At 33.0% G+C, this 26990-nt stretch overlaps 2 protein-coding genes across 11 annotated transcripts; one reads left to right on the plus strand and one right to left on the minus strand.

Moving 5' to 3' along the window:
• Nucleotides 1-247: 247 nt before the first annotated feature.
• LOC111888098 (1-aminocyclopropane-1-carboxylate oxidase homolog 1) lies at nt 248-14381 on the plus strand. Its single transcript, XM_023884208.1, has 2 exons — nt 248-774; nt 13808-14381. The coding sequence occupies exons 1-2, from the start codon at nt 248-250 to the stop codon at nt 14379-14381; spliced, it is 1101 nt and encodes a 366-aa protein (XP_023739976.1).
• LOC111888097 (uncharacterized) lies at nt 10923-13217 on the minus strand. Of its 10 annotated transcripts, XR_006189630.2 has the most exons (7): nt 12540-13214; nt 12413-12469; nt 12045-12294; nt 11815-11908; nt 11663-11728; nt 11483-11560; nt 10923-11214 (listed from the first exon to the last, which is right to left on the minus strand). XR_006189630.2 is itself a non-coding variant. In XM_023884205.3 (4 exons), the coding sequence occupies exons 1-3, from the start codon at nt 13002-13004 to the stop codon at nt 12237-12239; spliced, it is 558 nt and encodes a 185-aa protein (XP_023739973.1). In that variant the 5' UTR covers nt 13005-13207; the 3' UTR covers nt 10923-11214; nt 11815-12236. The 10 variants fall into 10 exon arrangements, 1 of the variants encoding a protein (XP_023739973.1); XR_006189631.2 differs by having other exon boundaries at nt 12045-12447; nt 12540-13215; XR_006189629.2 differs by having other exon boundaries at nt 12413-13214.
• Nucleotides 14382-26990: the final 12609 nt, after the last annotated feature.

Consider the following 26990-nt stretch of genomic DNA (forward strand, 5'->3'; position numbering starts at 1 on the left):
AGTATAGTTTTAGTAAAGAAAGGTGCTTCAACGATTAACATACTAATTTCATTAGATTAAATAGAAAACTAATTTTTGTAATTCTTTTTTAAGATAAATATAATAACTTCATAACTTACCATTTGAATATATGAAAACAAAATCTCGACTACAAATCAGAATAAAACATAAAGATAAACGCAATCTCGAACTCTATTTTATGAACTCATATCATACATGCATTTCATACTTTCATACTCAAATCAGAATGAAACAAACAGCGCTTCAGAATTATGATCGGAAATCCGAGCTCACAGCGTTCGATGAAACCAAATCCGGCGTCAAAGGGCTTGTAGACGCCGGAATCACCACCCTTCCTCGTATATTCATCGTACCTTCATGTGAAAACCCAAACTCCGGCGAGCCACCGTGCCCAGAGCTAAATCTTCCGATTATCGATCTGTACGGAATCAACGAAGATCCAATCCGGCGAAAGGAGGTGATCGAGCAAGTGAAGAATGCGTTGGGGAGTTGGGGGTTTTTCCAGATGGTGAATCATGGAATCCCTGATAGCATGTTGGAGGAGATGAAAAAAGGTGTTTTAGGGTTTTTTGAGCAGGATAATGAGGTGAAGAAGAAGTGGTACAGAAGAAGGGATGGCAGTGGGAAGCCTAAATTCCTGTACAACAGCAATTTCGACTTGTACTCTGCACCGGTGGCTAATTGGAGAGACACTATTTATTGCCCCATGGCTCCGAATCCTCCTCAACCACATGAAATACCTTCTGCTTGCAGGTTTGCTTCCATCGTCATCTCTCTAAATGAGTAAAAAGTGTTGTTTGTTTTTATTTTCGAGTAATAAAGTGTTTTTCAAAGAATTATATATACCTGAAAAGATTACGTAAGGTTATGAAAACATTGCATGAGATGAGTCTTATTTTAATTCTTCAAGAGTAAATTACATGAATGGTCCCTATTGTTTAGGACACTTTACATGTCTCGGTCCTAACTCTTCTTTTAACTTCAGTTGTCCTCAACTTATAATTATGTTACGCGTTTGTTCCATATGTTAGCATTATGTCTGTTTTCACCGTTTAAACCTCTCGCGCGCGTGCCTTGAACCACAGGCGTAGTTTTGTCCTTTCCAACTAAACTCTCCGACTACGAAACCCTATTATCAAGTATTTCAACATCTTTTTCTTCGATACCTTCAGCTAACTTTTCTGTTAGATGGCTCTCTGACCCACTCAACATTCTTGTTAATGTTCAAGTGTAAGTCTTTCATGTTTGTGACTTTACATCAACTTTATCTAAGAGATTTTCTTCATCGTTATTGCTACTATCATCTCCATGAAGTTCATTGTCAACGTTGTTTTGTATTTCAAGTGGGGTTTATTGAGAAAAAAAAAAAAAAAAAAAAAAAAAAAAAAAAAGCCTTACCTTTATGTCATTTCATCTAATCAAGTTATAATCATTAGTTTTTTTCTTTATTTTAATAGAAATTAGATTATATTTGTTATTGTTTGTTATTGATTTTATTTCATTTATTAGTTTTTATATATTTGTTATTTATAAATTTTCTTTTATGATAATTTTATGTAAATATATTATATAATATTCTTTTTGTTTATTTGACATTTTGTTCGAATACATTTTTTTAATGTTTTTTGACGTTTGTTAAGATTTTATCACCGCTGTAATTGTTACATGCAATCTAATTCAAATATTTAACAATATAACACACATAAATAATTGGTAGTTCATCAATCATCTAATATAACTTGATCATGGTTACAATCACTACTAAAATGGCTCATCTACCTACTCATTGTCTTTCGTATGGTGTAGTCCATTCAGATGCATGATCATACTTTAAATAATTCAACATAGTGGTAATCGGAGGCATCGGGTACCCTTCCTTTAATGTAAGTTTTACCCGATGGCCACCATTGACAAATCCGATTGCATGCAATATGCGTGTGTTGATTCCAGGGTGACGGATATGACCGAAGCGGTAAGGACGAAAAAACTTTTGAAATTGATCAATGTATGGAAGTGATTTATTCTCGAAATAGGTACTATGTCGTGTTGGTTCTTTGTAGCCAAAAACCTGTGGATCGACAAATTTGGTTGTATTTGAACAACTTCGCCTAAGCGGTTGCTGGGGAGGCGGATCAACGATGGTTTTATCGAACCACTTATCCTTCAGAGGGGCGCCCACGATTGGACTTGTAAATAGCAGGTTCAAAATTTGGGGTTGTTGATGGTGAAAAAAACTCCTTAAACTTTTTATAAAGAGTGTGTTTTCTAGATTTTGATTGCTTTTGATATGTTTGATTAACCTTTTCGAGTTCGTCTGTAAAATCAATATCTCCATCTTTGATAGGAAAACATGGCAAGATCTCAAGTTTTCTCCAAAATATATCAATTGAACTTAGTGGAATAAGTTGACCATCACTAAAATATTGTGATTGCTCATGTGCACATAGTAACCCATAACAATTACGCACGTAGCAACCACAATTTCTAAAGAACATGTAAATAAATTTAGATACAAAAATAAATAAATAAATAAGACTGTGGTCACCCCCAAGATTCTTAAAAGAAAAAACCCTTTCATATCACACTTGACGTCATGTTCATATCATAAAAAAATTGTTTGTTTAATAGTTAAACTGTAAATCCGTATCTGATGCAAAAAACTGATAAAAACTTGTTCGGATTTAATCGAACTCTACCTAAAACCGATTTTATACTTACGATAAATAAGGCTAAAATGGTTATCAAATAAACTCTTTTTTTTTGTTAAGACTAAAAAATATAAAGATTTTATATTTAAATCGAATTAGAATAAATAGTAAATAAGGTTAGAAAAAAATACTAAATGAATTATAAAAAAAACCGTCTTACATTTTCCATTAAAAACAATATAGAATAAATAGCAATGAAAAATAATATATATATATATATATATATATATATATATATATATATATATATATATATAGAGAGAGAGAGAGAGAGAGAGAGTTATGTTCAAATGTTTTTACTATCTATTGTGTGTTTGTAGGATTGATTCTGGACCAATCATTTTAGTTATTTTAAGAAAGTAATTAATGCATATTAAATGATAAAGTTCTAATTAATGTTCATTATATCTTTAACATCTAATATGCATTAATTATTTTCTTAAAATAACTAAAATGATTGGTCCAGAATCAATCGTACATGCACACAATAGATAGTTAGCACAATATAACCTAACCTTTTATATATATATATATATATATATATATATATATATATATATATATATATATATATATATATATATATATATATAAGAGAGAGACAGAGGAAAATGTGGAGAAAGAAAAACATTTTTTATTTGCGGAAAACTATGTATTAGAAAACCCCATTGGGTTTTTTCTAGCATGACCCTTCAAGAATCGGTGTAGTACTATCGGCTATCCGGAGTGGACGTCCTTAAAAACGTGCGATGCTGAGGTGGCGTGACCAAATACACATCAACAGCGCCCCAAGGGCAGTTCTGGGTGTGACATAAATTGGAAGATGGAAGAAGACAGAGCTTACTATTGGCTCGCTTTTTTTTGACCGTTTGGATTCCATGGAAGCAATTAAAAAAATAGCCCTTTCTTGATGCGAAAATAGCAACCCTTCAAGTGAAGAAGATGAAATACGTCTGCAGAACAAGTGAAGAAGACAACACATCTTTCAACAAATGTTATGACTTATTACGTTTGGGTTAAAAGCAGAGCAAACCCACGTCCCTAATTTCTTTCTCAAATAGGTTTTAAAAATTTACAACTTCCACCCTAGACTTTATTATTATTATTATTATTATTATTATTATTATTATTATTATTATTATTATTATTATTATCTATGTTTTTTTTAAGTAATTTAGGTTTAAATTTTTATGGTTTTTTTTAATTAATTTAGGTTTAAAATTTAAGTTATTTAAGTAATATAAAATATTATATTATTTTTAAATTATGTTTTTAGTTAATTTAATCATAAAAAAATAAAAAATAAAAAAAAGAATATTGTGTAGTGGTAAGCATTTCAATGTCTAGTGGGTTGGTGGTGAAGCTAATGTGACGTAGAGGTGACAACACTTTTTCGGTGGGTTGGTAGTGACCACTCTCCGATAGCCTCATGCTCAACTACTTGTGGGTCTTTATCCACGTCAATAATATGTATATATTAATGCCTGACTATTTATGGGTCTTCATCCAATAGTGAGTGTAACACCGTCATGCCTATTCAAATTTATTTTTTTTGCACATGTTGGAGGCTATTCAATTTCAATTACTGTACACTAGATTGGGTGCGAGACATTAAGGATGTGTTCAGCACATAGCGTTTGAGAGCTTCTAGCTTTTAGCGTTTGACAAAACGCTCCATTTTGAACAGAAAGTCTCGTTTGGCACTATAAGCTTCTAGCGTTTAGTTTAAACAAAACGCTCCAAATCCAAATGCTACTTAACGTAGCGTTTAACAAAACGCTACCAGCTAGAAGCTACAAGCCACCCGCTACCAGCTATTTTTACCGAACACGCCCTAAGTACGTATGCAAGTCGGTTTTCCCATGCTCGGTATATACCGATATTAGTTTATGTTTAGAAATAAATGTACCCAATACCCAAATGTCGAACATCTAGGTAACAACCCGAGCAAACATCACAAAATCCAAATCGTTAAATGGGGGCCGGAATTAAAAGTTCAAAATAAAACCATATAAAAAAATGTTCAGCATCAAAGTTTGGAAGAAAAAAAAATCTAATAACGAAAATTATTAAATCGCATTTCAAAGTGGAATTTGTTAATTATGTTTGCATGATTGCGTTATACTTCATAACGAATTTAACTAACAATTAATAAATAATAAAATAAATAACAACAAAAAAAAAATTCTCATAAACAAGTAACCTCTTATATAAAGTAATATTACACGGTATTATGTCGAACCTAAATGAATAACATATTATAGTTTTAATTACTTTTATTATAAATATTTTTTTAGTGTTTTATTGTTTCTATGTATCACTAAGGCTAAGTGGAGTGATAACACTTTTAACACCTTGCTATATTATATATAGATGTTTTGACAAGGCAAATATTATTGATTTGTCTTGATATATGAATCCTTAATAAACATAATAAAAATATAATAATGCTAATTTTACTTCAACTTTTTAAATTTTAGTAGTAAGTTATGAAATTTAATTAAAAAATTAATATAATAACATGTGTTTGTAATATAACAGTAGTAACACAGATGATGTTAAGCTGTATTTTTATTTTTGTACTCCCAACAACTTATTTTATAATTTAAATCAACTGATTTAGTAGCTAAAATTTCTTCTTAGGAATTGATAGATCCTCTTCTCCAACTACATCTCCATCCTAATTTGGTAATTGTGGAACCAAGTACAATAGTTGAAAAGAGATGCAACAATAGTTAAAAAGAGAAATTAAATTGATTCCTATTTTTTATACCTACAAATGTTCCTACCCAATCAAATTATGACAAGTGTCATCTTTTCAAAAAAAAATTAACTAACTCATTAAAACTATATTAGGAATATATCAAATAAAATTAAATTGAATGGTAATTTGTCATAGTTTTAATGAGTAGGAATAATTGTATGCATAAAAGGTAGGAGGTAATTTAATTTCTCTAGTTAAAAAGGTTCAGTAAAAAAACAAATAATCATTTCATGAAACAGTTAATATACAAACTTAGAAGGGAAGACCTTAGAAAAACCCAACGTAGTTTCACCAAATGCTTAAAAAAACCACTATATTATTTTTTTAGTACACTAAAACCCTTATATTTTCTAAAATTCTTATTTAAGGTTTTCTGAGTTTAGAAAAACTTACTCTATTTTCATGAAAGGATTAAAAAAACCATTATATATTTTTTTAATGCATTTAAACCCTCATATTTTTTAAAATAGTTTTAATCTAATGAATTGTAACAATAGAAACGTCAAGAATCGAATACCTAACATTTTTGGTTATCTAGAATTTACCGAGCTCAATGCCTTAAATGATACATTTTAAAAAATATAAGGGTTTTAACGTACAAAAAAATAATATAGTGGTTTTTTTAAAACTTTGAAGAAAATATATTGGGTTTTTATAAGATTATCCCAACTTAGAAACTAAATATTTGGTAAATAGCAAAATGTTACCTCTATAGTCTTTAATACTTAAAGTGGCAAAAAAATCATGGTTTTGAAAATGTAAAAAAACAATTAGAACTTAGGTGGATACTATTTAAACTCATAACCAACATCTACACCTTCAAAGGAAGACCTACACACTCACACACAGTAAAATAACAAAATCTATTCCTTTTTACAAAACATGTCATGTTTAAAAATAGAAACGAAAATGAAAATAATTAAAAAAAAATATTTATATATATTTACAGTAGTGGTTTATTTATTTATTTTATTTTTTGGATTTTGGGTGTAGGGTTAGAATGGTCATTTTGGATTGAAATGATTTTAAGTTGTTCCCAACTCTCATGATTACAGTACACTAAGAAAAGATATTAAATTGTTCCTAATTCCCCTGTTTTTCCTATATTGCATTCCATTAGTTGTCAAAATATAATATTTACCCAACTTAAAACATAAAAATCATATTTACCCTTCTTAATCCTTTAAATTTCATATTTGCCCAAATATATTTTTTTGGTATTTTTTTATAATATTTTATAATTAGTTTTTCTGTTTTGGAATCATTAAAATTAAAAGTATAAGTAAATGGACCATTTTGCCCTTACCTTCTAAAGTGCAGGAACTAAATTAACCTTATGCCCTTACCTACTGCGATGAACTCTTCTTAACCTCAATTTGTTTTATAGCCTTCTCGACATTTTCTTGTTCCAATCAGTTGGTATTTCTTTGTTTATTAAACATTATTTGTGAACTATAAAGCTTCTTTTATTAGGGGAAGGATATCTTGTAGATGGTGTTAGACAATTTCACGAGGGATGAATCCTTCACCTGGTAATGTAGGTTTGTCTTGGTGATAAGATTTTGCCATCTATAATCACTACACAAACATGATCTTGTTGACTGATCCTTCAAATCCCATTGTTATCATTCTTTTCATCTCTAAAGAAACATCACTCAATTCACAATTATGTTTGAGCTAAGAACATATAATCAAAACAGAAAAAAAAAAAAATTCTAATGTAATTTAAATGTATTGATATTTGTGTTGCTCTTTGAGGAAGTGTGTCATACTGTTAGTGATAATAAAACTCAACATCACTTCATATATGATGCCACCCAAGGTTCTTTACAAACCTAGAAGTAAATAAATTATTAACTTAGCATTTAGGCATAACAATTTAGTTCCTGTAGTTGAGAGGATAAGGGCAATATGGTCAATTAAAATTTTCAAATATAATTTTAATGATTTCAAAACATAAAAACTGATTATAAATATTAAAAGATACTAAAAAAATATATTTAGGCAAATATGACATTTTAAATGTTCCAACATCATTTTAATACTAAATATTGAACAAAACACATAATTGCAAGTTTTTTTTTTTTTTGACATTTTTCAATGAAAACAACACAAAAGGTACATTTCTTACTTGTAATTTCTATATCTCTTGTTAAATTTAAACCCATAAATGTATAGAAAACATTATATTTGAGAGATAACCATCATCACATAGGGGAAAAATGGTCCAAATAAAGGAAAAGATGACATTTGGCAAAAAAAATCTTAATTTATTAAGATACAATATAGCTCACATGCGATGCCCCGTTCTGACCTTGTATAAGCTACTACTAATAACAAATTCGACATCCCCTTCATTCTATACTCTGCAATCTCCATAGACACCACTACCTTTCATCAGAATTTGAAGTATAAGTACAAAATACTCCTTAAGTCAAAATTAATCATCTTGAACTTCATGTTGTAGTTTCAATGCTACATTTTTCTTGAATATAAACATGAGTACTTTATCTGATTTTAGCAATTTATGGAACAAAAGATTATCTGATTTCTTGAATATTCCATTGGCTTCAATGAATAGTATAATTCCATGTCCGTCGGAAGACTTCCATAGCCAAAGAATATAAAAAAATGCAGTATAAAGAACAAATCAAAACTATTTGGGCTAAAGATACCAACATAAAAAGGCACAAAAACTACATACCAATTGCGAGATAATGAAGCCAAAACCAGTGTCCAGGGTTTTCTGGTTTTGGAGTGAAGCAAGAAGATACGGTGTACGAGACAGAGAAGCTTCCATAGATAAGAGACGAAGAAGCTTCCATAGATAAGCGACATATGAAAATCATAGGAAGATTTCATGAAAATAGTGGGTATATTTTTAGGGTTTTCAAACTTTGAATCAACAATCAAGTGAAGAAGTTGACTCATATACGCTTATCTCTAGTAATTTGGCATGATTTTAGTGATTAGGTTCATCTTGATTACTAATTTTATGGGATTGATAGGAAATACAAAATAAGAAGCCGATTCTAAACATATGTTTGAGCGGGAAAACACAAAAGCGAGGGTGTAGAAAAGTTACACGTGGCAAAGACAATACTTAAAAGAGGACATGTGTCCGTTTAAAATACTCTTTTATTAAGAATATATATATATATATATATATATATATATATATATATATATATATATATATATATATATATATATGATGTTAAATGGAAGCCCTTTTCATAAATTTGGATTTTATTGTGATAATCTCATTGTGACCCTGTCATGATTTTTCCATTACAATACAGTCAAAAAAAGTGGTTTGGTCCAATGAAAACCCTCCATTCATTTCTTTTTCCTCTCGCCATACAATTGACAACTCCATATTAGCGAGCCCCCTGGCGAGAGCTAAGGGGCGGTGTTTTGTGTACATAGCGAGCATAACGAGTGATGTTAACGACCTCCACTCCGCCCAGCCTAATAAGGCTATGGGAAGTGATAGCATGTCTAACACATGCTAAGCACATTGTCACATCATAATTTTATATTTAATATAAGTTTTTATCTTAAATATATATACACTTGAATTTTAAGGAGGGAAACTAAAAAAGAAGCAATTCAAAGACTTGATTTAAAAAAAAAAACAAAAAAGGACCAATCATTGCTCTTATTCTCTTCTCCTTTTTCTATTTCCTGTCGTCAAGCTACTAGCGAGCATGGAAGAAGTAAGGGGCTTGGCGCCTAGAAAAGGAGTGATGGCGAGGTCACGACGAGGGAGCTGGGTGAGCCACTCCCTACAACCTAACTGTGTAAAAACAAGAAGTAACAAATTAAAGCTAAAATGTTATGAATTAATATGTAAGACTTGTTAGTCTTTTAGAGTCTGTCTGGTATATCATATTGTGAAAGAAAGAGAAAGTAAGAGAGAGAGAGAGAGAGAGAGAGAGAGAGAGAGAGAGAGAGAGAAAAGTTACCAGTAGTAGATATTGCTCTTGTGGAAAGGAGATCAGAGTGGGAGAGGTGGATGTAGTTGACAGAGAAAAGTATCTGGAGACAGAGAAACGAGAGGCGGCGATGGAAAAGCAAGAGTCCGGTGAATGAGAAGCGACAGTCTGTCGATTAGCGATAGAAACCGATGGAAAAGATGCAATTGGGTGTCAGTGTTATTTTCGGTGAAATGTGGACGTTTTCACCTTTCTGGCAAAAACAATTTCTTGGTCTTATTGGTTTTTAAACCCAAATCTTTAGTTAAGAATACATTTAATTAGGTCCTTAATATCATGTAGTTTCTTTTGATTTTATCAATACTATAAGTTTTTTTTTTTAACAAGAAATTTTTGAATGTCTATTTCATATTATTGATTTAACTCCATTTTTAAGCTATATTACATGTAAAGGCAAGCTCAAAAGAAAAGGGGTGTTGGGGTGGGCTAATTAAGAAATTGACTAAACATTAGACTTATTATATATAAAAACTATATATATATATATATATATATATATATATATATATATATATATATATATATATATATATATATATATATATATATATATATATATATATATATACTAGTTGGTTACCCGCGTAATGCGGCGGGCGACAAATACTTTGTTTCGACCATTAGTTTTTTTTGGGACCAAAACCATATGAACCATAAATGTAACAAAAAAAATTTACGAAAACCAAGAATCTAATAATCCACCGAGACCACAAAACCGTAATTCGTATCGTGCTTCACAAGATATCATTATTTATTTATTTAATCTATGCATAGTGCTTTTAATAAAAAGTTACATACAAATTTATAAAACATAAGTATGCAAAGTATCTTTATCCACATATGTTACGATTAATCTATATATATATATATATATATATATATATATATATATATATATATATATATATATATATATATATATATATATATATATATATATATATATATATTCCTTAAAAACCATGTTTGTTAACACTTGATCTAAAATTCAAAACATTTATTACATGCTTTCAAAAACTTGTTTCTTTTCTTCGTTTGCTTTCATCCCAAAGTATTATTTTCTAACCAATAACAATATAGGTAAAATGATATTGAAATTTAATACCATGATAGAACCCATAAACAGAAAAGCATAGATCTAAAATGAGTTTTAAAAATGCATTACTTTAATAAGAAAAAGTAAACTTAGAGTTGTATATGATATTGTGTGATTGTCAATAACTTTTGGAAAAATTATTATCTACCTAAAACTTTAACTTTCAAAGTTATGTGAATCACTATGAAAACACTTATGTTCCTCACTTCAGGTAACATTATTGTATGACCAAAAATCTCATTTTCATACATTAATAGCATTTTACTTTAACTTTTTTTTTTTTTTTTGTCATTGATTGATTGGTTTGATGAATAATGAAGCAAGTGAAGCAGATCTGGGAAAGGAGCTACCAATATTTTCTTCACAATTGCCTTATACTCTTTACTAAAAATCCAACATTCCCAAGGTCACAGTCCTACTAAGCCAATAAGTTGATGTAGATTATTTCCATACTTTGCAACCCAAAACACTGTTGTTTTGTCCCAAAAGAGAATGTAAAGAGAAAAGTTGTTAGTTGGAGCTGCATGATAAACATGTCAACCATCATCATCTATCTAGTCTGATCTCCATATCCGTAATAGTGTCCATCAATTTCGAAAATGAACCACCCACCTTATCATGATTATTCTGAAAGAACATAGAATTGTATTAATAATAAAAAAAATCAAAAAATTAAAAGTTCAAGTAGGTTAACAGTAATATACCAAATTTATCACATTGTATTTTCATTTTTCTAACATATGTCAAAATAAACAATCAATTAAAAAAAAATGCCCAAATGCATTACCCGTTACTGTTAAAAAGGCCTAGCATAAATAATGTATAAATTATGGTTATAAAAAAATTACTACATGTCAACCAAACATGATTCTACAACTTTTTTTTGAAATCTTACATCTCTCAGTATTTCCACAAGCTCTTCAGGAGATTTTGTGGAATGACATTAGTTACTACTTTTTCTCAATGTTGTCCCCTGAATCATCAAAGGTTGTATATAAAAACACTTGACTATGTGAGTATCGACATTTATTAACATTTAAAAACTTAAAAAAAGAAAATAGCATGATATTTATACCATGATGTTTCCTTTTACAATGCCTAAATTTATATGGTTTTGTATCAGATAGAACACAACTTGCACCTGCCAATTATTACAACAATGTATGAAAAATTAAAATTAAATAAAAAGGAACATTTATAAGCAAGAAGGGTGTAACATACAACAACCTGATGAAAGTTATTTTTCCTGCATTATGAGCACCCATTATTCTAAGAGCAAAAAAGTACAATTGCAACGTGTGTCAAACACCATTAATAGTAACTGCAACATATATAGAACACCATTAATACCAACAATAAGTCTAAGAATAAACCGTTCCAGAATAAAAAAATTGTGCATGTAGCTCAAGAAAATGTAACTATAAAACAAATTTTGGAAGTGTAGATTCACATCGAACCATTAGACTGGATACTTTAGTTACATTTGTTCGTTTTGTGTTATTGAAAAGATGACCTCCAATCTCATTTCTCTGTTTATCTCTCATAAGCCTTGCTATCCCAAAACCAAAAATTGTGAACCATCAGAAAAATCATGTAGAAATAACTATAATAAAAGATGATAAAGAAGTCTATTTTCTCCACTGAAACATTCATTGGAGATCAATAACTCCACACAATGATTGGATGCTACTTGGGTTTGCTGGTAACCTATAACAAACAGTAAACACAAACAAACACCAGGATGGTCGATTAAATAAGAGAGAGAGAGAGAGAGAGAGAGAGAGAGAGAGAGAGAGAGAGAGAGAGAGAGAGTAAACTCTCTTACTGGATTGAAGGGAACATCAGGTCATACAGTAAATTCTACAGCAATAACAAAAGCCAACTAATTCACAAGATTATGTCAAGCACAAAAAAAAATTAATTGAAAAAAAGGAGATGAAAGAAAGCCTTACCTGATAGAAATCATCATAAGAGACGATGTAGTATTGTTCCTTAATAGGCTCAAGTACTCTACAACCATGCCATATGCGAAGACGTTGGTGCAAGAGAGGAATATGAGCGATCGATATGGTGGTGGTGACGTTAATGATGAAGGGTAGAGAAGGCTTTTTCAAGTGATTGAAGGCGACAGTAAGAGGGAAGAAACCATGATGGTGTTGTTGATGCGGTGTTGTAGAGATAGTGGTGAATGATCGACGAAAGTCTAGGTTGGAGAGAGGTAATAGGGTAGCGACAGGGTCGACGATAAATTGTGGCTTATGGTTTGAGATACAGAGCATCGTGGTGAAACCAGGCACCCGCCCTGCCTTCAACAAAGCATTAAAAGAAAAGGATAGAACCAGAGATGCAGTTGCCAGCAGAGGCGATGTGAAGAGGGGGCAAATATTTAAATTAGGGCAAGCCAAGTTATTTAACATAAATTCGAGAATGAGGAGAGTGTTGGTGGTGGTTGCATCGACTGATGAGGGGGATGACAGGGTCGACAACTTTCGTTTTCGAGAGAATAAAATGAGAGAGTTTGTGAAGGAGATGGGAGCCGAAATAGTTGGGATTCAAGATGGGCCAGAATCGATTGATTTTAGCCTATATATCTGGATTCTAAAAGGATTAGGTACGACTTCATCAGGGATTAAGGGGTCAGGTCGAGTGAAATAAGAAACCTATGCATTGAGTGATTGTATTTTTTCTTAAACATTTGGATGACTTAAATTATAATATTATAATATTATAGATTTGTTGTACTGTAAGTTTAAACACTTGTACGTCTTAAAAAAATATTATTATTATATTCAATCTATTTATAGAAATAGTGAGATTTCTTTTATAAGATAGTATATATATATATATATATATATATATATATATATATATATATATATATATATATATATATATATATATATAAGGTGTTAGAAACTTGAAAACCAGGGAGGCCATGATCTCCTTCTAGCCCCTCTTAGGATCCGCCATTATACATACCCAATCCGCCATTATAATTCATGTTAGATAGTGTTTCTAAAAAAAATTAATGATGTTATAATTATAGAGATATTTTGATGGAATACTCAAAACAAGTAATGGATTCATGTTAGATGGTTTTTCTAAAATGATTTTTCAGGTAAAATATTGAAAATATAAGAGCCTTTCAAAAAATCTCAAAATGACATCAAATATGATTTATGTTAGATGTTTTTTCTAAAAAAAGTTTTTGTTTTTGTAGAGATATTTTGATGGAGTACTCAAAACAAGTAATGGAACTCGGAATTCATTTATTCAAATTAATATCTGAAGCTCTTCAGCTCAACGCAGAGCACCTCATCAAATTGGGTTGCGCTACAGGTCTCGCAATTCTCGGACATTTCTACCCTCCATGCCCGCAGCCTAAGTTAGCAATTGGCACCAGCACGCATACCGACAATACCTTCATCACAATTCTTCTACAAGACCAAATTGGAGGACTTCAAGTCCTACATCAAAATCATTGGATCGATATTCCACCTAACCCTAAAGCTCTTGTAGTAAACGTTGGAGATCTTTTACAGTTAATTTCAAACGATAAGTTTTTTAGTGCACAACATAGAGTTTTGGCAAATAAAATTGGCCCAAGAGTGTCAGTAGCATCGTTCTTTACGACTGGAAACCTTCAAACATCGATGGTGTGTGAGCCGATTAAAGAGTTGATTTCTGAAGAAAATCCTGTGAAATATAGAAGCACAACGGTGAAGGAATATCATGAGCATTTTAACTCGAAGGGACTTGATGGCACTTCGGCTCTTTTGCGTTTCAAAATCTAGATATGTTGACAGGAACCCAATATATTGATCGAGGTAGTATTTTATATTTTATATTTTTTATTTTATATGTTTGGAGAAAAAAACCCACGTAGTTATTTTTATTCGATTATATTTTAATGTCAAGTAATGTTTTATTCTATAAATATGACATATGATTAAAAAATGATAAATTATATGATAGGATTTTATAAAATATTTAAAATATACAAACGATAAATTAATTTTAAGAAAAACTTGTAAAATATTATCCATGAGAAGGAGATGCTCTAATTTTAATCTATACTATTCATAAAAATAAAGTGGCTATAACTAAAGATAATCACAAAAAAATGTGATCATATTCAACGTTGTCAAGATCGATATCTTACCTAGAATCGTTTTTGGGTTTGCAAGATCGGGATTGAGATTCTAAGATCCCACAAAATAAAACATAATTTTAATTCATAATTTTAAAACATAAAAAATATTTTAAACATTCCATTTTTTGTTCAAACGATATAAAACTTCAAAATATTAGTCATAAGTCACAACACAAAATGATAAATGGTAAACTGAAAAAGGGTAAAGACATAAAATGGTGAAAAAAGTCTCATTTGCAAAAATCAATGGAAGGTAGGATCGGATCGGATTTAGATCCTACGATCCTACGGTTCTACCTACGATCTTACGATTCTACTCGCGATCCTATCCCAAATACGATCCGACTCGTTTTTCATACCTAAGATCGTAGGGTCGTAAGATCCTACGATCAGGATCGCAATTTTGAAAACCATGATCATATGTATAAACAAATGACCTAACTTTTGAATTTTTTAATTCTTAAAGGGTGAACCATATTCTCAAGTATTTGGAGAGAGAGAGAGAGAGAGAGAGAGAGAGAGAGAGAGAGAGAGAGAGAGAGAGAGAGAGAGAGAGAGAGAGAGAGAGAGAGAGAGAGAAGTCTGGTCTTTTTCTTATTTGCATTAAACATTTTAAAAAAGTTCTCTTTTCGTCTTCTTACACACTGCTTCTGAATTCACTAAAAAAAAAAATAAAATGAGATTATGTAAGTCTTGTGTTTCTAAACATTGAAACTAAAACGAAATTTCTTATAAAATTAATGTCGAGTTTTTCTAGCCATAAGTCTTGTTTGTTTTTATTTTCGTGCGATAAAGTCAATTATAAATTTTATATATATTTAAAAAAAGATTATGTAAGGTTATGAAAACAATTCGGAGTTGTTATTGTTTATTACACGTAAATTGTTGATTAACATAATTATTATTATTTTTTTGTTAAATTTGTAAAATATAAAAAAAGTTATACATATAGATAATTTGTTTGTAGGACAAACAAAATAAGTAAATAAAATAAAATATGTTGTAGTAGTAATATTAGAATTAATTTATTTTTTTTACTTTTAATTTGTTTATAATAAATCTATTTGTTAATTATTATTTTGCTCTTAGTTAATTTTGAAGTTTATGTTCCACCCCTTGGAACTAGTGAGTGTGTTATGTTCCACTCATGTTCTTCGTCTTTTATGTCTTAAAGACATGAACCAATGCAATATAGTTTTCTTCATGTTGTAGGACCAACTCGAGTATATGCAACGAAGACGTTCGTGGTCTAGCTGACTATAGATCACAAATATGAACAACATCTCGTGTAGGGGTGAGTACTTTGGACTTGTGGATAGGACAAGACCGGACCTTGACCCTTTTTTGGACACCGGGTCGGTTCGCGATTCTAGGAATTGATCAAAATTGGTCTGTTTTTTTATTGGTTCGGTCCAGCCGATTCTAGGTGAAAATTGGTTTTGGACTGGATTATTAAAAAAAAAAAAAAAAACTTTTCAAATCCTTTTGAGTTGATGATTAAAGATGGAATCATAGTGTATATTCATAAACGTCATTAATATTAAGTTTACCAGAGTTATTTTAGCAAAATATCGTTTGAGTTGATGAATTTTCATAATAAATATTAAAACTTAGATAAATATATAGCTCACCCCATAAACCATTTTATATATCATTAATTAAATACTTCTATTCACGTAAAAAAAATTCAATTTATTCGGGTTTTCAAAAATATTTTGTAACAGATTGAATTTCACGTGTCAAATTGACAAATTCAAAAAAAAAAAAAAAAAAAAAAAAAAAAAAAATCAGAAACGAATAAAATATTTAAAATACACTTATATCAAAGCGTATCTCAATGAAAACTTTATTTTTTATATACATTTGATTTATTTCTCTAATATAGAAAAATATATATTTTCCAACTAATTACCAAGAAACCAACAAAAGGCAACTCTCAGCTCAAATATATGATGCAGATTCTTATTATTATAATAAATTTATACTTACAGATGTTTATAATATAGCAAGTAGGGGGATGTTTTTGAAAAATAAAAAGATAGAGTATGGTAAATTACATTAATCGTCATTTGCGTATGTGTCTGTAACATTCTGATGATGATGTATTTCTAATTTAAACCCTAATATTAAGATTTATTGTATTTTAGCCATTGTGTATAAGAAATGTTGCAAAATATCCCATAGTGGTATTTTTGTAATTTTTGGCCCGACGTCCCATACGATAAGCGTACCTAGCGTATGCGGGGCGTACATGCATGATCCTCAAACCCTAATTTTTAGGGTTTGGACCCTATTTAAACAGCTTTAAGTCCCCAACCTACCTTATTTCATTAACCTCAAACCTACATTCATCCACAAACAAACTCTAATGCAATTTTGAGCACTCATGAGCTTTGTGTGGGTGTTTTGGTTACTTTGAAGGAGAGAGTGTCACACCCCGACTGATGGCGGAATCATCGGGGTTGTGACGTGAAACGTTGGTTCATAGTTAACAACATACATTGAATATTACAGGATTCAAATAACATAACATTCTTCCAATGTAAGAAAAAAGAAGAAATACATTGTTTAGTAAATCCCAAATAACGACTAATACATAATTCAACTTCTATAAAGCATAATCAAGAGGACCGGTTACTCGGTCAATAGTTTATTTAAGGAAAAATATCCTCCTTACCCTGTAGGCATTCTTCCAGCTTTTAAGATCCTGAAGATACATACGCTTTAAAAATACGTGAAAAAAAAATGTTGGTGAGCTTTATAGGTTTAGAATCCAATAGTTTATAATCGAAAATACATTTGTGACCCTTTTAAGATTACAAATAGATATTTAGTCCGCACTTGTAATCCCATACAAGTAAAATAGTTTGGTTCACTGTTTATAACCAAGAAATCATGATTAGTGAGTGTCATGTTGAAATTATTATAAATACGAATTTTATATAGTAATGTTTTCAACACTTATCCGTTTTGTTCAAAAGTTCTTTTTTAACAATAAAACTTCTAGATTAAAATTTATGGGTTCTAATATGAGCCTATAACGGAACTATGGACGCGCAAGCCTCTATAAAGCAGTACGGTGAGCAGATGTACTGTGACCATCACGACGCTTCATCGATGTCGTGAAATATATAAGTGACTGAACGATTACGCCTGTTTTGACTCGTCAAATGATGGTTGTAGCTAGCAACCGAAGAGGGGCTGTCAACACGTATAGATCTATACCAATGTTCCACGTTCCTTTTGGATTAACGGTTATAGCACATAGAGCTTTGTACTAAAATTTTGAGTTCTTAGCGATGAAGTGTTTCTCATACAGAATATCCTTAAATTGTTAAGTCTAGGATTTTCGTCATCATTTGTATTCCGAGCCTTAACAATATTTGCATTTCTTTGTCGTCACATTCCAATATATGTAGTTGTACATACACTATTATACATATACTTTTAAGAGAACGTAAATATGTATGTATATATCATTGAGGGCATAACAATATTACTTCCATTATGTGTTTTCTTAAAGCGTTAATAGTCTTTTTATAAGTTTTCTTTTTATATAAAATATCTTATTTTATATAAACAATCATATTCTATAAAACTACTCATTTTTATAAAATACTACAAGATCTCCTTATAAACTCCATTTTTATATATAATATTATTTTTATATAAAATTTATCATATTTTATAAAAACTACTTATTTTTATAAAATGTTACAAGGCCTTCTTATAAACTCCATTTTTATATAAATAACAATTTTACATAAAACTAATTATATTTTATAAAAACTACTTATTTTATAAGATGTTACAAGGTCTTTTTATAAACTCGATTTTTATATAAAATAACAATTTTATATTAAAATAATCATATTTTATAAAAACTACTTATTTTATAAGATGTTAAAAGGTGTTTTTATAAACTCCATTTTTATATAAAATAACAATTTTATATAAAAATAATCATATTTTATAAAAACTACTTATTTTATAAGATGCTACGAGATCTTTTTATAAACTCTATTTTTATATAAAATAGCAATTTTATATACAAATAACCATGTTTTATAAAAACTACTTATTTTTATAAAATGTTACAAGACCTTTTTATAAACTCCATTTTATATAAAATATAAAATTTATCATATACAACTCATTATTTTCATATATACATAACATTAATCTAGTTAAATTCTTATGTATATGTAAATGTAGTTACGTCTTATTATATTTACATTTTTGACCTTGATTGTAATTATATTAATAAATTAGGTTCTAATTCCATATTTTTCTTGTATTATCCTACTAGAGACCATTCTAAGACTAATGTTTAATTTTAAATATATCATGTATAGACTTATGGCACAAGGATAATACCCAAATAATATATATTTATATCTATGTATAATAACTTTATACCATTGTTTTATTATGTCATAATATATTATGAAAATTTGTTTATAATGCATGTAACCATTTCATAGATTCATTTGCATGTTAGTTCAATATAACTAAAGTGTCGTGTGCTAACCCATTATAAATAATGTTAAATATGTATCATATAATGATAATAAAATTTCAAATTTAGCATGCAAGACATGTATGTATCTCCCCCCAAATGTTTATAAACTTCAAGAAAAAGGGGCCATAAAGACTCACTTTCGTTGCGTGTTTTGGATCGTTTTTGAGAAGTGTTTTGTAGTAGACCGCAAAGGATGATCTGGGGTTGTTTTGGTGACCTTTTAATGTGAGAATTCTTCATGTTTTTCAGCTTGGTGGAAGGAGGAAGAAAGGCATAACGTTGCTGCCCCCTTTTTTTGTTAAATATTGAAAGTTCTACACTTTCAAGTAAAGTTTTCTTGGGTAAATTAGAGTGGCAATGATTTAGTGAAGGAAGTGTTTACGTGAGTTTGTGGCTGCCACAATTGAGCAAAACCCTTGGCTATTTATTTACTTTTGGAGTGTATTGATTTGTTTCCCTCATGTGGTGTAAGCGAGTGTGCATGGGGGTAATGAGTGTACTATGTAAGGAAGGTGATGTTGGACACTATTCTTCCTTAATAGGTGTCATATTTGAGGACAAAACCCATTTTTATATCTTCTGATTATTAGAATAGTGTTGTCATAATTTAACTATGCTTCCATGTATGATTGTGACTATAGAGAGAAATGGAAACGTGTATAATGAATAGAGGGCTGTGGACAATTCAATATTCTCATAATTTCCTTTCCTATCATTTGTATCATTTCCTTCAATTGTGGAAAGTTTTTGTTCGAGTCTTTTTATGGAGAATAGTTATATATGGGGTTAATATTATATGTATGTGTAACAACCCAAAAATCATGACTAAGAATATCGTTTGAATAACATTACTTAAACCATGATTGTCAAACCATAACATAATTCTTAACATAAAATCAAAGTATTAATTCAAAACATAATCTTATTATCAGAGTGAAACATCCCAGGCTGACTAAATATGGTGCGTGCCATGCGATCATCTCGAGCTCTTCCCTCCGCTACCGGAAGTACCTGAAACCAAAACTGAAAACTGTAAGCACGAAGCTTAGTGAGCTCCCCCAAACTACCGCATACATACAACAACAAATAAACACATATTGGGCCTTGCCCACTGCATCAGACCGAAGTCCAGAAACTAACTGAACATAGCATAGTATAATCATAACTACTAGCATAAACACATATACTACATACTGCATCGGACCAAATTTCGGAACACATAACACAAAAACATGCTTGAATCACAAAGACCTCAAGCACACTGAACTACTGCATCGGACCGAAGTCCGGAAACTACTGCTAACTAGACGGGTCGACATTGTGGCCGTAGACCTGTTCCTACTGGAAGGAAACTCACTTGAACTGCTGAACTCGACCGATAACCCTCTAGCTGCTAACCGAAAACTCTCCAAAATGCTGCTCCTCTAGCTCCCTGAGCAACCAATACCAATAACAACACTTACACTAAACTGTCCTCCCGAGGTCAACTAAGTCAACTCTGGTCAAAGTCCTGGTCAAAGTCAACCTTCCGATTGGATCTACTCGCAGAGTCACCCCATGACTCGTCGAGTTCAACACTCTCTGAGTCCTATCCCGCCCAACTTACTGAATCACTACTCAACTCACTGCTCTGAGTCTTAACCAGAAGAGGTTGGGGTTCTGCGACCTGACTCGCCGAGTCCAAGAACAGACTCGCCGAGTCCAAGGCAATCTTCATCAGACTCGCCGAGTTGTTCTTCCAACTCGTCGAGTCCATGCCCATCTTCATATGACTCGCCGAGTCCACCCAAGGAACTCGCCGAGTCTCTACAGTCCTTCATCCATACAGAGGCTTTTTGAGCCATGCAGGGGCGCCAAACTGTAGATCCACTCTTCTAGGGCATGACCCCCACGTAAAGTTGCAAACTTTACGTGAAACCAAGGAGTTAAAGGTCCAAATCACTCTAGGGCTAGGGATTAAGACAAAGGGGCTTTACCAACAACTCTATGACTGATGCTTTATGACATTCTAGACCAACACAAGCCTAAATCTGGAGTAGCAACCTCAGATCTAACTCCAAACCCAAAATAGATCTCAAACATACCAAAATGGCCCCCAAATCTCATTCATGAATAGATCTAGATGCAAAAGAGGGAAGGTGTGACATCCCCTAATTTCTCGGCCAAAAAAGACCGATTTAATTTATGCTTTTTAAAATAAAATCAAAGAAAACTTTTTAAAAGATGTTGCGGAATTGGTCCCCAAACAACAGATGATGAAAGTTTATCAAAATCCTTCATTAAGAAGGTATATATTTTCCATATATATCAAAACCTCGGGATGTCATGTTCCGATACAGATCAAAAACATAAACAAGACATTATAAGCCTTTCAACAATTATTTACAACTACTGGCCTATTATCCAAAAATCTCTCGTCGTCCTCCGACTATGCTCGGGGTCCACTACCTGTAACATAAAAAGCTGAGTGGGCCAGGTTTGGGAGCCTGGTGAGCATATAGGGTTTTCAACCCACAGTAATAATAAACTTATTAAGTTCACCAATCAACAATAACCCTGATTACCCGTTCCCGTTATCCTCACTTTACGTCCCTAAACACTTTTCACAAGGGACCTATCCTAAAGAATATCATCGGGATGGACACTATTGCTAAGGGGTTTCCTCAGCCATACATGTCCTGAAGGCAACCATGAGGGGGATGGAGTACAGTGAATGAACACTCTTAGTTTATTAACACCTACAGGTTGCGGACCTACTAATGTTTCCCATTGGACTGTCTAGAAAGTCCGTGGTCGTCATCCAAACTCCGCTAGATGACTGGATCTCAAAACACATCGAGGCCTCTCATCGCTTTTATTTTATCACACATCACTATCTACCCATGTTTTACCCAACATATTTGTAGATAAAAATGCATATACAATTTAAAACTTGTATAAAACATCAAGTCAACAGTCACCTCAGTTAAAGAATTAATATAATTACACGTAGCACGTATTTCATGTAAAATACTTCATATCTAGGTGTAAGATGAAGGTGACTATACACTCACATGATTTGATGATAATCGGGCAACAATTCGTTTCCTAAAACGATCGTTTCTAATAAAACTGAGAGTTTTATTGAGAAACCGGGGTCTGCAAAAGTCGGGCTTCGAAACCGAAAAGATAATTTTTTCAGGCTTCTCGGGCACTTCGTGGAGTATTCCGGGGCTTTGGGGGATGTTAATATGAAGAAAATATGGGAAAATGGGTTAAAAGTGGCAAATTTCCAAAGTTACCCGGGAGGTCTCGCACCCTTCTATTTATAGGGCGAGGGTTCTGATCCGACGGCTAGAAAGAAGCCACGCGTCGCGAATCTGAAGCTCGCAGGGGGATGGCTCGCAAGTGGGCTGCGCGTGCGAAGGCTTGCTTTTATCTCCTGATTGGACCGAAGTCTACTGGTCCGAAGTCGGCTTGGTGGTGGGGTCCGCAGGTGAAGGTGCGCAGGTGGCAGCACGTGCGAAGGCCTCGGTGGCAGTTGTTGATTGGACCACGGAGAAGTGACCCATGTGCGAGGCTCGGACACGAGGAATAGAACACGCGTCGGATCCTCACTGGACCACTTCGGATAAGGCCACGTGCTTGGATGACTCAGTAGCTCGGATGACTCAGCTGCTCGGATGACTCAGCAGGACACATGGCGCGTTTTGAGCGAGGGTGACATGGCAGCTCGTGACTAAGCGAATTCTCTCGATTTTCGCGCCAAAACTTCTAAAATCCATAACTTTCGCATACGAGCTCCGTTTTTGACGTTCTTTATATGCACGCGTAGCTAAAATTAAGCTCTACAACTTCCATTTAGACTTCGTCGGCTAATTTTGAATTAATTTTTTATATTATTATTTTTAACAAACCCGGACAGGAAATCCGTTAAAAATTCATAACTTCTTCATCCGACGTCCGTTTTCGTCAGACTTTTTAGCGTTGTGCTACTAATGACGAGACCTTCAATTATCATTTAGGTTGTGTCGGCTAAGAATCGCTCGATCTAAAATTCGAGTTTTTAGCTGTCTACTGCTAAGCTGAAACTTCGAAAAATTATAACTTCCTCATACGAAGTCAGATTTGGGCGTTCTTTTTATCGAACTTCTCGGTTTAACAAATACTACGAATTTTGTTTAGATTACTAAGGCTAAAAAGTAGTTTATCAAAATCTCACTTTTTACGACATTCAGCGTCGTGCCGGTTTTGTTGCGAAGCTTCGACAGGTCATAACTTCTTCGTTATAAATCGTATTTTGGTATTCTTTATATCCCCGGAATCCTTGTTTTGACCACTACAACTTTATGTAAAGATATCGAGATTATCTCACACTTTAATTTTGACGTTTATTTTTATTCTTAATTAATTAAGCCCTAATAATTAAGCATAAAACATATAATTCACATAAGATTCACATAATTCCTTTTCATTTCTTCAAAATGAGTTACAAAGGTTAACCTAGACTATCACCTTAATATAAATGCCTAGACTAGAAATACGAGTGTTACAATTCTCTCCCCCTTAGGATGATTCCGTCCCCGGAATCATATATCACCAAACAAATGCGGGTAGCGACTCATCATGTTACTCTCCGTTTCCCAAGTGAGATTTGGTCCGTTCGTATGTTTCCAGCGCACAAGCACTAAATCAACCATCTTGCGTCACAACTTCTTAGTCTTACGGTCAACGATTGCCTCAGGTTCTTCGATCAACCTCTTGTTTTCATTAAACATTAACTCAGAAATTGGAATTATGTCGGGCACATCTCCCATGAACTTTCTCAAATAACACACATGAAAGGTGTTATGAATACCCTCCAGTTCTTCCAGTAACTCTAGCTTGTAAGCTTGATTCCCGATCTTCTGAAGAACTTTGAACGATCCAATAAATCTTGGACTCAACTTTCTTCGTTTCCCAAATCATATAAGTCCCTTCCACGGCAAGACTTTAAGTAAAACCGAATCTCCAACTTCAAAGGTTATCGGTTGTCTTTTCTTGTCAGCATAACTCATTTGTCGATCTTGAGCAGCTAACATCCTTTCCCTTATCACTTTCAATTTTTCAGCAGTCTGATGGACTATTTCAGGTCCCATAAACTGCTTTTCCCTAGCTTCCAGCCAACATGATGGCATTCGACACTTTTCCCCATACAAAGCGTGATAAGGTTCCATCTTAATGCTTGAGTGGAAACTATTATTATAGGAGAATTCTATTAGAGGTAAGTGTTCATCCCAGTTACCTTGGAATTCTAGGGTACAAGCTCTCAGCATGTCCTCCAATGTTTGAATCGTTCGTTCGCTCTGACCATCGGTTTGCGGATGGTAAGCTGTACTTAAATACAACTTGGTACCCAATTCCTCTTGTAGACTCCTCCAAAACCTTGAGGTAAAACGGCTGTCACACTCGGATACAATCGTTAGCGGAACACCGTGGAGCCTCACAATTTCCTTCACGTAAGAATTTGCAAGTTTATCCATAGACCATTTCTCGTTGGCAGCTATGAAATGCGCACTCTTAGTGAAACAATCAATGGCCACCCAAATCATGTCGTGACCGTTCCTTGTTTTGGGCAGTTTAGTCACAAAATCCATGGTGATGTCTTCCCATTTACCCATGGGTATGGGTAAAGGTTCTAAACTCCCATACGGTTTATGATGTTGTGCCTTAATCCTAGCACAAGTTACACACTCGACCACATACTTAGCAACATCGAGCTTCATCGTCGGCCACCAATAATAGGGCTTTAGATCCCTATACATTTTTGTACTGCCGGGATGAATCGAGTACATGGTCTTGTGAGCTTCTTCCATCAGAAGATCTCTTACTCCGCCTGTCTTAGGTACCCAAATCCTATCTTGGAATACCTTCAACCCTTGGTTGTTTGTACCGAATACTAATGTTTTGCCCAAACGTTCTTCCTTTCGGTCATTTTTCTCTACAGCCTCCTCTTAAGCTTTCTTTATACTTTCCACAATTGTCGAGACAACTTCAATTCTCAACGCTCTTGGCCTATTCTTTTCAAGGTTTACCTTCCGACTCAGAGCATCAGCAACAACATTTGCTTTACCAGGGTGGTAAAGTATCTCACAACCATAGTCCTTGAGTAACTCTAGCCAGCGTTGTTGCCTCATGTTCAATTCCTTCTAATTAAAGAGATATTGGAGACTCTTATGATCAGTGAAAACTTTACACTTTGTGCCATAAAGATAATGCCTCCATATCTTTAGGGCGAATACTACCGTTGCCAACTCCAAATCGTGAGGGGGTAGTTCTTTTCATGTTCCTTCAATTGCCTCGATGCATACGCTATCACTTTATCCCTTTGGGTCAGAACACAACCTAACCCAACTCCAGATGCATCGCTATAAACTGCGAAGTCATCAGCTCCTTCAAGCAACGAAAGAATCAGTGCTTTACACAATCTCTTCTTCAACTTCTCAAAGGCTTCCTTATGCTTCTCATTCCAAGCATAAGTAGCTCCTTTATGGGTCAAAGCTGTTAATGGAGTAGCAATCAAAGAAAAGCCTTGGATAAACCTTTGGTAATATCCAGCTAATCCTAAAAAGCTTCGAATCTCCGTAGGGCTTTTTGGTTGTTCCCACTTCATCACAGCTTCAATCTTTGCTGGGTCAACCATTATTCCTTCTTGGTTAACCACATGATCTAAAAATTGGACTTCTTGAATCCAAAATTCACATTTGGAGAACTTTGCATACAACTTCTCCTTTTTCAGGACTTCTAGCACTTCACGCAGATGCTTTTCATGCTCCTGCTTGCTTTTCGAATAAATCAAGATGTCGTCTATGAATACTATCACGGATTTATCTAGGAATGGTTTACAAACCCTATTCATCAAATCCATGAAAGCTGTTGGGGCATTGGTTAATCCGAACGACATAACCAAAAATTCATAGTGTCCATATCTTGTTCTACACGCAGTCTTTTCGATATCCTGCTCTCTCACCTTTATTTGATGGTATCCCGACCTAATATCGATCTTCGAGAAATAGATCGAACCTTGCAACTGGTCGAACAGGTCATCGATCCTTGGCAACGGGTACTTGTTCTTTATCGTCACTTTGTTCATCTTTTTGTAATCGATGCACATTCTCATGCTCCCATCTTTCTTCTTTACAAATAACAAAGGGGCTCCCCAGGGAGATGAACTAGGTCGAATGAAACCTTTGTCCAGTAACTCCTGAAGTTATGTCATAAGTTCTTTCATCTCTATTGGTGCTAATCGATATGGTGCTTTTGCTATCGGCGTCGTTCCTGGTAACAAGTCGATACGAAATTCTACTTGTCGACCGGGGGGCAATCCGGGAAGATCTTCGGGAAGACTTCCGGATAATCACACACCACTGGAATATTCTGCACCTCCTTCTTTTCCATCTTAGCATCGATCACGAACGCTAAATGTGATGTACATCCCTTGGCCAAACACTTTCTGGCTTTCATTAGGGAAACGATTCCAGAATTTACTCTGCGTTTGTCTCCATACACCATAAACGACTCTTTCCCAGGCGGGTTTACTTTTACTATCTTCTTTCTACATAATATTTCTGCATCGTTGGCGCTAAGCCAATCCATTCCTAAAACTATGTCGAATCCATTTAACTCGATAGGCAATAATTCCTCGTGGAACTTATTCCCATCCAAGTCAATGAGGATGTTTTTCATACGATGGCTAACAGGTACAAACTT

The sequence above is a fragment of the Lactuca sativa genome, chromosome 3 (assembly GCF_002870075.4).
Source record: "Lactuca sativa cultivar Salinas chromosome 3, Lsat_Salinas_v11, whole genome shotgun sequence".
Classification (NCBI taxonomy): Eukaryota; Viridiplantae; Streptophyta; class Magnoliopsida; order Asterales; family Asteraceae; genus Lactuca; species Lactuca sativa.